The sequence below is a fragment of the Scomber japonicus genome, chromosome 12 (assembly GCF_027409825.1).
Source record: "Scomber japonicus isolate fScoJap1 chromosome 12, fScoJap1.pri, whole genome shotgun sequence".
Lineage (NCBI taxonomy): Eukaryota > Metazoa > Chordata > Actinopteri > Scombriformes > Scombridae > Scomber > Scomber japonicus.
The window spans coordinates 30389288-30401787 of record NC_070589.1 but is presented as its reverse complement, the minus strand read 5'-3'; the positions used below and the strand labels follow the sequence as shown (position 1 = coordinate 30401787).

General features: G+C 41.9%; 1 protein-coding gene across 1 annotated transcript in view; it reads left to right on the top strand.

Annotated features, from left to right (window-relative positions):
• The window catches only part of LOC128369740 (extended synaptotagmin-2-A-like), a 77876-nt gene that overhangs the window by 23615 nt on the left and 41761 nt on the right, over positions 1 to 12500 (top strand). Inside the window, exons 3-6 of the mRNA XM_053330817.1 lie at positions 3889 to 3930; positions 6826 to 6960; positions 10038 to 10114; positions 11440 to 11512. Coding sequence (XP_053186792.1) covers positions 3889 to 3930; positions 6826 to 6960; positions 10038 to 10114; positions 11440 to 11512 — 327 coding nt within the window. The remainder of the gene's footprint in view (positions 1 to 3888; positions 3931 to 6825; positions 6961 to 10037; positions 10115 to 11439; positions 11513 to 12500) is intronic.

Sequence of the window (12500 nt, the reverse complement as noted above, 5' to 3'; positions counted from 1 at the left end):
TAAAAAATAATAAAAAAAATTAATACAATTTGATAAATAATAAAAAAATATAAAAATGAAGTAATCATAAAATAAAATTATATAAAAAATGTTTTAAAGTTTTTTAAAATCATAAATATAAAAGGAAATAAATGGAAAATAATGATAATAAATATAATACATAAATAATAAAATAAAGTCCCTACAAAATAAAAGCATAGAAGTAAAAAATAGTAAAAACAAAAAAAAAACAAATAATAAAAAATAATAAAATAATCAAATTAAGTCTCTCTAAAATGAAAGTATAAATGATTAGAAGAAAATAAAATAATAAAACAACTAAGAGAAAATGCGATGTAGTAAAATCAGGCATAAAAGGGATTAGCTTGTGCTCTATCGAAATCTGACCAGTGGAGACAGTAGAGCTTGTTTTCAAAATAAAAGCATTCTGAACTGGACTGACAGCTGTCTACAGCTACCTGAGTGTGTTTCTCTGTTTAACACCTGCCCAAAATAAACCGAACAGACGAGGAACACAATTAAACTGAATACGGCAGGTGTGAAAAACGCCCAACTGTCACTTCCTGTTTGCTTCATATGAAAAGACTCTTACTGTATTCGCTCTTTGAGGTTTTAACTGCACTCATGTTTCCTTCACTGTTAGCTGCTTTTTATTTATCTTCATCCCTTCTTCATACTTTATAAAACATATTGAGTTTTCTTCTTCTTGTCCATGTTTGTCGCTCGCTCGGCTGTTCACCCTTAAAAGGAGCCAGCTTTATGAGACACATGAGTCATTCTTTCCTTTTTCTCTTTTACTGCTCGACGCTCACATTCCTCCGTTTGTTTAGTGTTGTTGTCCGTCATGTTGCAACAGATGCAGCATGGCGACATAACCCGTCTGACTTCCCTTATTACGCTCTAAATATCATATCAATATATTTTTATATATATATATCCTCATCTGCTTTGATTCATACGGCTGCTATGCATGATGACTTATCCTGTGTGGTTTATGCGTTACCATGACGACGTGATTGAGTGTAGTCAATGTTTCCTGATTTGTTTTCTTTCATGAGGCGTAACAGCTGGTAGAATCTACTTCCTGTATCTGAGTAATTTGAGATTTATTAATAATAATACTAATAATACTACTACTACTAATAATAATAATGATAATAACTTTATTTATAGGGAACTTTTTAAGATATTAAAATGCTTCATAAAGCAGCAAAAATTACACAAATCATTAAATAATGACGTTATATAAAAGAGAACAAATGAATTATTTATTATGTTATTAATTATTCTTGGAAATTATCTCAAGACACTTTACACATAGAGCAGCTTCTAAACTCCAACTCTGCAGGTTTCATGTGTCAAACGGGAGACGGAGGGAGCTTAGGTTGGTTGTGGAGGGGAGAGAGAGAGAGAGAGAGAGAGAGAGAGAGAGAGAGAGACAGGCGGATAGATAGACACACACACACAGACAGAGAGAGACAGAGACAGAGTGAGAGAGAGACAGGGAGAGAGAGAGGGAGAGAGACATGGAGAGAGAGAGAGAGAGGGACAGGGGGAGAGAGAGAGAGGGACAGGGGGAGAGAGAGGGGGAGAGAGAGGGGGAGAGAGAGAGAGAGAGAGAGAGAGAGGGGGAGAGAGAGAGGGAGAGAGACATGGAGAGAGAGAGAGAGAGGGACAGGGGGAGAGAGAGAGAGGGACAGGGGGAGAGAGAGGGGGGAGAGAGAGAGAGAGAGAGAGAGAGAGAGAGAGAGAGAGAGAGAGAGAGAGAGAGAGAGAGAGAGAGAGAGAGAGAGAGAGAGAGAGAGAGAGAGAGAGAGAGAGAGAGAGAGAGAGAGAGAGAGAGAGAGAGAGGAGGAAGGAAGTAGTAAAAGATGGAAGGAAGGCAGGACAAGAAGGACAGAAGGAAGAGAAGACGGGATGGAAAGATGAAATGAAGGAAGGAAAGAAGGAAAGAAGAAAGACAGATGGAAGGAAGGAAGAGAAGGAGTGCCACAGCTTTCCGATTTTGTGAGAGAGAGAGACAGACAGACAGACAGAGGCAGACAGGCAGCAGGTTGTTATGTGTCTGCATTAAAATGAGCTTGTGTTAATCTGTTTTTCATTATTATAAGTGATGTTTTTAATATTTGGGATTGAATAGCTTGAGTAATTATAATAAATTAACATATTTATAAAAAACCATGTTGATTAAACTCGACTGTGAATAAACTCAACTACTACAATACTACTAAAACCTCACATTACATCACGTACATTTATACTTTTACATATATATACAGTACCAGTTAAAAGTTTAGCTGCGCCTTCTGAAGGTGTCTCCAAACTTTCAACTTATTATGTTATTAATGTTTTTTAAGTATATAAAAGGAAATAAAAGGAAAATAAAGATAATAAAATAAAATAGATGAATAATAAAATTAAGTGTCTTTAAAATAAAAGTAAAAAAATGTAAAAATAAATCAAAGAAAAACAAAGATAATAAAAATAAAAAAATAATAAAATTAAGTCTCTCTTTAAAATGGGAGATGTGATGAAGTAAAATCACACATAAAGGAGACTTCTCGAGCTTGTTTTTCAAAATAAAAGCATTTTTGCAGATTTCCATGGCAACCTTAGCTTTGATCAACATTTTTCACTCATTTCTGACCTTTTTATGGACTAAAACCTAGAAACGTATGTATATATATATATATATATATATATATATATATAATTAATGTATTTAAATGCTAAATGCTTCCTGGTCCAGCTGACCTTCTTCTATTATTCATCTTCTTTCACATGTCGTCTTTCAGGGTTCGTCATGTGTGTCCTGCCTCAAGTGTTTTATGCAGGACTGTCCCTGTGTGTGTGTGTGTGTGTGTGTGTGTGTGTGTGTGTGTGTGTGTGTGTGTGTGTGTGTGTGTGTGTGTGTGTGTGTGTGTGTGTGTGTGTGTGTGTGTTATGTAACCTCTCCGTCTGAGTCGACTCTCTCGGCCGTCCGCGACAGCTCTGATGCTGCTGCAGATTCAGCCGTCCTGACATCCTGTCAGGCCGCTGAGGACTCGCTCGTCTCTCAGAGCTCCGACCCGACACTCAGACACTCAGACACTCAGAGACTCGGAGAGATTCGTTACTCTGAGAGATTTCTGCCATTTAAAAGAAAACGATACCAGCGTACACAGTGAAACACACACTGGGGCTTTTATTTAAAACAAAGGAGAGTTAAAGATTAAAGTCTGTAGGTCAAAAGATCAAAAAAGATCAAAAAGATGGAAGGAAGGAGGGAAGGAAGAAAAGGAAAGGAGACAGGAAGGAAAGGTGGAAAAAAGAGAAGGACAGAAGGAAGGAAGGAAGGAAGGAAGGCCAGAAGGAAGGAAGGAAGGAATGAAGGAAGGACAGATGGAAGGAAGGAAGGAAGAAAGGGACGAAGGAAGAAAGGGAGGAAGGACAGATGGAGGGATGTGAGAAAAGAAGGAAGGAAGGAAGGAAGGAAGGAATAAAGAAAAGAAGTAAGGACAGACTGATGTAAGGATGGAAAAAAGAGAAGGACAGAAGGAAGAAAGAAAGCGAGGAAGGAAGGAAGGAAGGAAGGAAGGAAGGAAAAGAAGATGGGAAGGAAAGTGGGCCTGGACTGAACCCCTTGGTGGGCCTGTTCTGGCCCACAGGCCTTATGTTTGTTTATTATCGTTAAATATTGTTGTAAAATTATAGTAAATTCAATATTTCTTGTTTTTTTTAAACTGCTGGTTGAAAAAAAACTAAACATTTGATCAGTTTGAGCTTTTGTGATTTTATATCAGCCAAATTATTAATTGATAAATTGATAAATGGTTTGTTACAGGTTTAGTTTCTGTATAAATGTTAAGCATGATTTTAACTCTTGTGTCTTTCTGTCTCTTATTCCAGGTCCATTATCCAGATGTTGAGCGAGTGGAGTGGCTGAATAAGGTAAAAACACACACACACACACACACACACACACACACACACACACACACACACACACACACACACACACTCGTCCTCCTGGTTTTGCTCCGCGCTAGCTGCTGTTAGCACGTTAGCTAGCAGAGGAAGACATGTAGGTTATATAAATAGGAACTTTAATCTGGAGCGCTGATAGACCCCCGATCCCTGATCCAGAGCTACCAACCCCTCAGGGAGGGAGAGAGGGAGAGAGAGAGAGAGAGAGAGAGAGAGAGAGAGGAGAGAGAGGAGAGAGAGAGAGAGAGAGAGAGAGAGAGAGAGAGAGAGAGAGAGAGAGAGAGAGAGAGAGAGAGAGAGAGAGAGAGAGAGAGAGAGAGAGGGGGAGAGGGAGAGGGAGAGAGACTTACTGGAAATGCTCAGGTGGACTTCCTGTTATAACGTTAATGGATGAAGACGATGAAGATGAGGAGAGAAAGAGCTTCATCTTCATTCATTATGTTTGTTTACAGATGTGAGACTCCACCAGAAGCACAGAAATGTACATAATGAATCAGTGAGTTGATCAATATTAGTGATCAGAGCAATAACCCTCCTGTTGTCCTCAAGTCAAGGAAGGAAGGGAGGAAGAAGGAAGGAATGGAAGGAAGGGAGGAAGAAGGAAGGAATGGAAGGAAGGGAAGAAGAAAGAAGGAAAGGAGGGAGGGAGGAAGGAAAGGAAGAAGAAGGAACGAAAGGAGGGAAGGAAGGAAGGGTGAGAGAAAGGAAAAGAGGAAGGAAGGGTGAGAGAAAGGAAAAGAGGAAGGGAAGAAGGAAGGAAAGAAGGAAGGTAATGGGGAGCAAAGAAAGAGACAAGGAGGGAGGGAGGAAAGAAGGAAGGAAAGAAAGAAGGAGGGAAGGAGGAAGGAAAGGAAGGAAGGAAAGGAGGGAGGAAGGAAAGGAGGAAGGAAAGGAGGGAGGAAGGAAGGACAAACAAATACAAGGAAAGAAGGAAGGAAGGAAGAGAGAAAGTAAAAGAGGAAGGAAAGAAGGAAGGTAATGGTGAGAAAAGAAAGAGACTAGGAGGGAAGGAAGGAAAGAAGGAAGGAAGGAAGGAAGGAAAGAAAGAAGGAGGGAAGGAGGAAGAAGGAAGGGAGGGAGGAAGAAGGAGGAAGAAGGGAGGGAGGAAGAAGGGAGGAAGGAAGGGAGGAAGAAGGAAGGAAAGGAAGGAGGAAGAAAGGGAGGAAGGAAGGAAGGACAAACAAATACAAGGAAGGAAGGGAGGAAGGGTGAGAGAAAGGAAAAGAGGAAGGGAGGAAGGAAGGAAAGAAGGAAGTTAATGGGGAGAAAAGAAAGAGACAAGGAGGGATGGAAGAAAGAAGGAAGGAAGGAGGAAGGGAGGAAAGAAAGAAGGAGGGAAGGAGGAGGGAAGGAAGGAAGGAGGGAGGAGGGAAGGAGGGAGGAAGGAAGGAAGGAAGGAAGGAACAGACGGGGTCAATTTGACCCGGGAGGACGACAGGAAGGTTAACAGATATGTTGCTCGGTCATGATTAATAATCAGCTGCATGGAGAAAAGCTTTTTAGTCTTTTATTAATTTATTTATTCATACTGTACCTAACTGTGTCCCGTAGAGAGAGTAAGATCCTTTTCATGCTCTACACTGCGTCTCTACTGTGTCAGTTATTCATGTGGAAATAGATTATAATTAGATTTCTTTCTCATTGTCACAATAAATTAGATTAATTGAGTTTTTCTGGAAGCTGCTGGTTACTATAGTTACTAGAGTTACTATAGTTACTATGGTTACTATAGCTCATGGATAAACATAAAAAGTCTCAGTGAAGAAGATACTGAAGCTCAATCAAAATCAGTAATTTGGCTTTAATTGAAATTGTACATGTATATTAGAATTTGCAAGTGAAGAAATATGTCAATGATGAAATATGAAAGCATCGTATCTAAAGGACCCGGTGCAAGTTAAACTCACATATGAGCAGAAATACGGCACATAAGGATCTACACAGTTTTGCACTCGACTCGGCTAAAGGACAGTTTATCATCATTTGCTCCAAGAAGAGGGAGAGTTCAACAGAAAAGTGCTAAGGAAAGAAAGAAAGAAAGAAAGAAAGAAAGAAAGAAAGAAAGAAAATATATATGTAGAGCAAATAAATAAATAAAAACTGTGTATATAAATTAACAATACGTAATAAAAGCAGGACATAATTAAATAGATAAAATTATGAGTTAAAAGTAATAAAATCTAGATAAAAGATTAATTCTCTTCAGAGCAAGGAAGGAAGGGAGGAAGGACAGATGGATGGAAGGAAGGGAGGAAGGACAGATGGATGGAAGGAAGGGAGGAAGGACAGATGGATGGAAGGAAGGGAGGAAGGAAGGACAGATGGATGGAAGGAAGGGAGGAAGGAAGGACAGATGGATGGAAGGAAGGGAGGAAGGACAGATGGATGGAAGGAAGGGAGGAAGGACAGATGGATGCCCTTCTTTCCTTCCCTCCTTCCCTTCATCCTTCCTTCCTTCCTTCCTGCCTTCTTTCCTTCCCTCCTCCCTCCCTTCCTTCCTTCCTTCCTTCCTGCCTTCTTTCCTTCCCTCCCTTCCTTCCTTCCTTCCTGCCTTCTTTCCTTCCTTCTTCCTCCCTTCCTTCCTTTCTTCCTCCTTCCTCCCTTCCTTCTTCCTTTCCTTCCTTGTTCCTCCATTCCTTCCTCCTTTCCTTCCTTCTTCCTCCCTTCCTTGACTCGAGGACAACAGGAAGGTTAATCTTTGATTTGTTCAGGATAGAAAAAGAAATCCAACAACTAAAAAATATATTAAAACTTCTCCAGTGTTTATAAGAAATGTAAAAACTGGTCTGAGCTTCACCTGATTTGATATATTTGTCTAATTCTTTCTTTTCTCTCTTTCTTTTCTGTGTGTTTCCTCAGACGGTGAAGCAGATGTGGCCGTTCATCTGCCAGTTCGTGGACAAGCTGTTCAGAGAGACGATCGAGCCGGCCGTGAAGGGAGCCAACCCTCACCTCAGCTCCTTCTGCTTCACCAAGATCGACATGGGCGACAAGGTGACGAGACGACAACACCGAGATGATAACGATGCTATGAAACACTCACTCTTATAATAATGATAACTTTATTTATAGCACCTTTCAAAAACAGACAAGGCAAGCAAAAGCATTACAATAAAAAAAAAAAACAACCAGACACAAAACACAGAGAGAGGTAACAAGACTGGCATTGACAATATTACCCCTTTTCCACCGAGCTGGAGCTGGTGCTGGTTCGGAGCCAGAGCCTGACTAAGCACCGGTTCTTTGCTTTTCCACCACCAAAGCTCCAGCCCCGAGCCTCAGAAATGGAGCCAGAGCAAGCACCAACTCTTTGCTGGTCTAAAGCGAAAACCGATTATGTCAGCGGGCTGGGGGCAGGGCTAACATTTATTAGCAGACTAGCGGGCCAAACATTTATTAGCCGGCTAGCGGGCTAATGTTCATTAGCAGACTAGCGGGGCTAAGGTTTATTAGAAGACTAGCGGGGCTAACGTTTATTAGCAGACAAGCGGGGCTAACGTTTATTAGCAGACTAGCAGGGTTAACGTTCATTAGCAGACAAGCGGGGCTAACGTTTATTAGCAGACTAGCGAGGTTAACGTTCATTAGCAGACTAGCGGGGCTAACGTTCATTAGCAGACTAGCGAGGTTAACGTTGATTAGCAGACTAGCGAGGTTAACGTTCATTAGCAGACTAGCGAGGTTAACGTTCATTAGCAGACTAGCGAGGTTAACGTTCATTAGCAGACTAGCGGGGCTAACGTTCATTAGCAGACTAGCAGGGTTAACGTTCATTAGCAGACTAGCGAGGTTAACGTTGATTAGCAGACTAGCGAGGTTAACGTTCATTAGCAGACTAGCGAGGTTAACGTTCATTAGCAGACTAGCGAGGTTAACGTTCATTAGCAGACTAGCGTCGCATTTACAGAGGGTTAAAGACTTGTTGATTACTATTTTTATAATTTTTTTGCCAGAGCTGTCATATTCTTCTTCTTCTTCTTCTTCTTCTTCTTCTTCTTCTTCTTCTTCTTCTTCTTCATTTCCGGCAGGCTAGATCATAGGCTGTGTTCGAAACTACATACTACATACTACATACTTCTATACTACATACTTCCATCCAACACACTACAGGACCAGATAGTAAGCAGACCGTTTACACTGTAGTAAACTACACGATAACCCACAATGCATTTGGTTCCTACCCGAGCTGAAATCAGGCGGGGAGTTCCGGTCCTCTGAAATGAGGCCAAGTTGGTGAATTCTCCATTGACTTGTATAGAGACGGTCGCCCCCTGGTGGCCTTTTGATAGAATGCAGTTCTAAGTTACTTCCACATTGGCCTCATTTCAGAGGACCAGAACTCCCCGCCTGGTACCAACCAAAATGTCTTAAAAGCTTGTTCACTACTTTCAGGACTTTTTAAAATCCCGTCCGAGAGAAGCAGCTCATATCTCACTTCTGTCTCTTAAAGAAATCCAGTTGATGATTTATGACGGACAGATAATCACAGTCGGGGGTCACACATCACAGGATCTTTAAGTTTAAGTTCCTCAAGCTGTTAAACTAAATCACCATGGCAACACAAGAGCGCCTCTGCTTGGAATCGCTGCCACACACACACACACACACACACACACACACACACACACACACACACACACACACACGTCGATCCACTTTGGAGATGAGATAAAATAGTTTGAAAGCTTGACAAAGGAATCTGTAATCTGTAATCTTTTCCTTCGCCGTCGTGATTCACATCTTGAGGTGACGTTAAAAAAAAAAAAACTCTCCACCAGCTTCTCACCTGCTGGATCACTGAGGGATGCTGTGACCATGAAAGACTGACTGATGAATACTTTCATCATCCCAGATCATCTTTAAGAAGACAAAAAAAAAAAAAGTCAAAAAATGATGCATAGTTATAGTTGAGTAATGTGAATTCCTATTAAGAGACTGGCCTGTTATGTTAGTCTCAACTTTATAAGGAAATAAGAAGGGAAGGAAGGGAAGACAGGCAAAAGGAAGGAAGGAAGAAACGGAGGAAGGACAGATGGAAGGAAGGACAGAAGGAAGAAAGGGAGGAAGGACAGAAGGAAGAAAGGTAGGAAGGAAGGAAGGAAGGAAGAAACGGAGGAAGGACAGATGGAAGGAAGGACAGAAGGAAGAAAGGGAGGAAGGACAGAAGGAAGAAAGGTAGGAAGGAAGGAAGGAAGGAAGAAATGGAGGAAGGACAGATGGAAGGAAGGACAGAAGGAAGAAAGGGAGGAAGGACAGATGGAAGGAAGGACAGAAGGAAGAAAGGGAGGAAGGACAGATGGAAGAAAGGGAGGAAGGACAGAAGGAAGAAAGGGAGGAAGGACAGATGGAAGAAAGGGAGGAAGGACAGATGGAAGGAAGGATAGAAGGAAAAAAGGGAGGAAGGACAGAAGGAAGGAAGGACAGAAGGAAGAAAGGGAGGAAGGACAGAAGGAAGAAAGGGGGGAAGGACAGATGGAAGGAAGGTAGGAAGGAAGGAAGAAACGGAGCAAGGACAGAAGGAAGAAAGGGAGCAAGGACAGATGGAAGAAAGAGAGGAAGGACAGAAGGAAGAAAAGTAGGAAGGAAGGAAGAAACGGAGGAAGGACAGATGGAAGGAAGAAAGGGAGGAAGGACAGATGGAAGGAAGAAAGGGAGGAAGGAACAAAGAAAGGATAAAGGAAGGTAGGAAGGAAAAGAACACAGGAAGGGAAAGTGGGCCGGATTGCACCCCTCTGCGGGCCGGTTCTGGCCCACGGGCCGCATGTTTGACACCCCTGAACAAACATCAGTGTGATCCTTTTTAACAGTGCGTCTCTCTACAGCAGCTCTCTTCTCTTCTCTCAGCGTAGGTGGTGCTTTTATTATTTTATTATTATTTTAACATATTAGAGCGTTTCTATTTTTATCTTCTTTTGTTGCCTTTGAACTTCCATCAGTCGCTCGCACGCTCTGAATTTTCTGCTCTGTCTTCAATTTGGAACAAAAGCAGCAGAAAAAATGACACTGAGCCGTTTTACGACTTAAACTTAAACTGTCTTTTTTTTTTTTCCCTCCTGGTTTTGTTTGTGCAGCCGCTGAGAGTGAACGGAGTGAAGGTTTATACAGAGAACGTGGACAAGAGGCAGGTCATCATGGATCTACAGATCAGGTAAATGTCTTGGTGTTATAATAAAAAATAAAGATAAAAAAATAATATAGGATGAGAATCAAATATGGATCCCTCCGCCGCTGAAGATGGTCCCAAAAAAATGCACAATTTCCTTCAATATGGGATTAGTAAACCTCAAGGCTCCTTATTTAACCCTCCTGTTGTCCTCAAGTCAAGGAAGGAAGGAAAGGAGGGAGGATGGACGGAAAGGAGGGGGGAAGGAAGGGAGGATGAAGGAAGGAAAGGAGGAAGGAAGGAAGGATGGAAGGAATGAAGGAAGGGAGGGAAGGAAGGAAGGAAGGAGGAGGAAGGAAAGGAAAGAAAGGAGGAAGGAAGGGAGGGAGGGAGGAAGGAAGGATGGAAAGGATGGAAGGGAGGAAGAAAGGAAGGAAAGAAGGACAGAGGAAAGAAGGAATGTAATGGGGAGGAAAGAAAGAGAGAAGGAGAGAGGAAGGAAGTAAGAAAGGAAGGAAGGAGGGATGGGAGGGAGGAAAGGAAAGGAAAGGAAAGAAGGAAGGTAATGGGGAGGAAAGAAGGAGGGAGGGAAGGAAAGAAGGAGGGAGGGAGGAAGGAAGGACAGAAGGATGGAAGAAAGAGGGAAGGAGGGAGGGAGGAAAGGAAAGAAGGAAGGTAATGGGGAGGAAAGAAGGAGGGAGGGAGGAAGGAAGGACAGAAGGATGGAAGAAAGAGAGAAGGAGGGAGGGGAGGAAAGAAAGAAGGAAGGAAGGAATGAAGGGAGGGAGGGAGGGAGGGAAGGAGGGAGGAAGGAAGGAAGCAAGGAAGGGAGGAACATTCAAAACAGATGGGGTCAATTTGACCCGGGAGGACGACAGGAAGGTTAACATGTGAGTGTGTGAGCAGAGTGAATGGAAACAGTTGTCTTTAATTAGAGAAAGCCAAATGTTGTTGTTTGTGAACATGCAATGACAATAAAAGCATGTAGCTTAGCAGTTTTATTTATGTCTCTTTAAATCAGCACTGTCTAACTTCTATCTGTTGCATAATACACCGAAAAGCATTTTTATTAACTGTTTTTATGACTTACTGAACTGAAACATTTAAAACTCAAACATGACGTCATTCTCAGCTCCGACTTCCAACGTCTGAGGTAAACGGAGCAACAAAGCAAAACTACATTACTCAGCTGTTTTAGGACATTACTAAATAATTAAACTACTGGATATCTTTATGAGCCGTTTCTAAAGGTTTAAATAGTAGCTGAGATAGAAATGAATGATGTTGTCTTGCTGTTTTGGATCAATTCATGGGCTTCCCTCTTTATCTCATTTTATAATATCAACTCTTCTTCTGCTGTTCTGTTTCAGTTTTGTGGGGAATACAGAGATCGACGTGGACATCAAGAAGTACTACTGCCGAGCTGGAATCAAGAGTATTCAGGTACCAGAGCAGTGATATGAAGACTGAAGAAAAGCTGATAGGAAGGAAGGAAGGAAAGGAGAGAGGACAGATGGAAGGAAGGAAGGAAGGAAGGAAGGACAGAAGGATGGAAGAAAGGGGGATGGATGAAGGAAGGAAGGAAGAAAGGAGGGAAGGAAAGAAAGATGGAGGGAGGGAGGAAAGGAAAGAAGGACAGAGGAAAGAAGGAAAGTAATGGGGAAGAAAGAAAGAAAGAAAGAAAGAAAGAGAGAAGGAGGGAGGAAGGGAGGAAGAAGGAAGGAAAGGATGGAGGACGGATGGAAGGAAGGAAGGACAGAAGGATGGAAGAAAGGGGGATGGATGAAGGAAGGCTGGAAGAAGGAAGAAAGGAGGGAAGGAAGGATAGAAGGAAGGAAGGAGGGAAGGAAAGAAGGATGGAGGGAGGAAAGGAAAGGAAAGCAGCACAGAGGAAAGAAGGAAGGTAATGGGGAGGAAAGAAAGAGAGAAGGAGGGAGGGAGGAAGGAAGGACAGAAGGATGGAAGAAAGGGGGATGGATGAAGGAAGGAAGGACGGGAGGAAGAAGGAAGAAAGGAGGGAAGGAAGGATAGAAGGAAGGAAGGAGGGAAGGATAGAAGGATGGAGGGAGGGAGGAAAGGAAAGAAGGACAGAGGAAAGAAGGAAGGTAATGCGGAGGAAAGAAAGAGAGAAGGAGGGAGGAAGGAAGGAAGGACAGAGGAAAGAAGGCATTTAAAACTAACATGACTCGGTGGTGTTTCATTCTCTCCACTTTCAGTCTGTCTGGATTATAACATTATTAATAAGCTGACATCAGCAGTCTGATCCCAGTTTCATGCTCTACTTCTGCCTTCTGCCTCTTTACTTTCTTTTTCCTTTCCAGCATTTTCTTCTTCTTCTTCTTCTACTTCTTCTTCTTCTTCTACTCCACTATTTTATGACGTATTTATAAAAAACACACACAAACAAACAAGTCCAGACTTTCTCTTGACA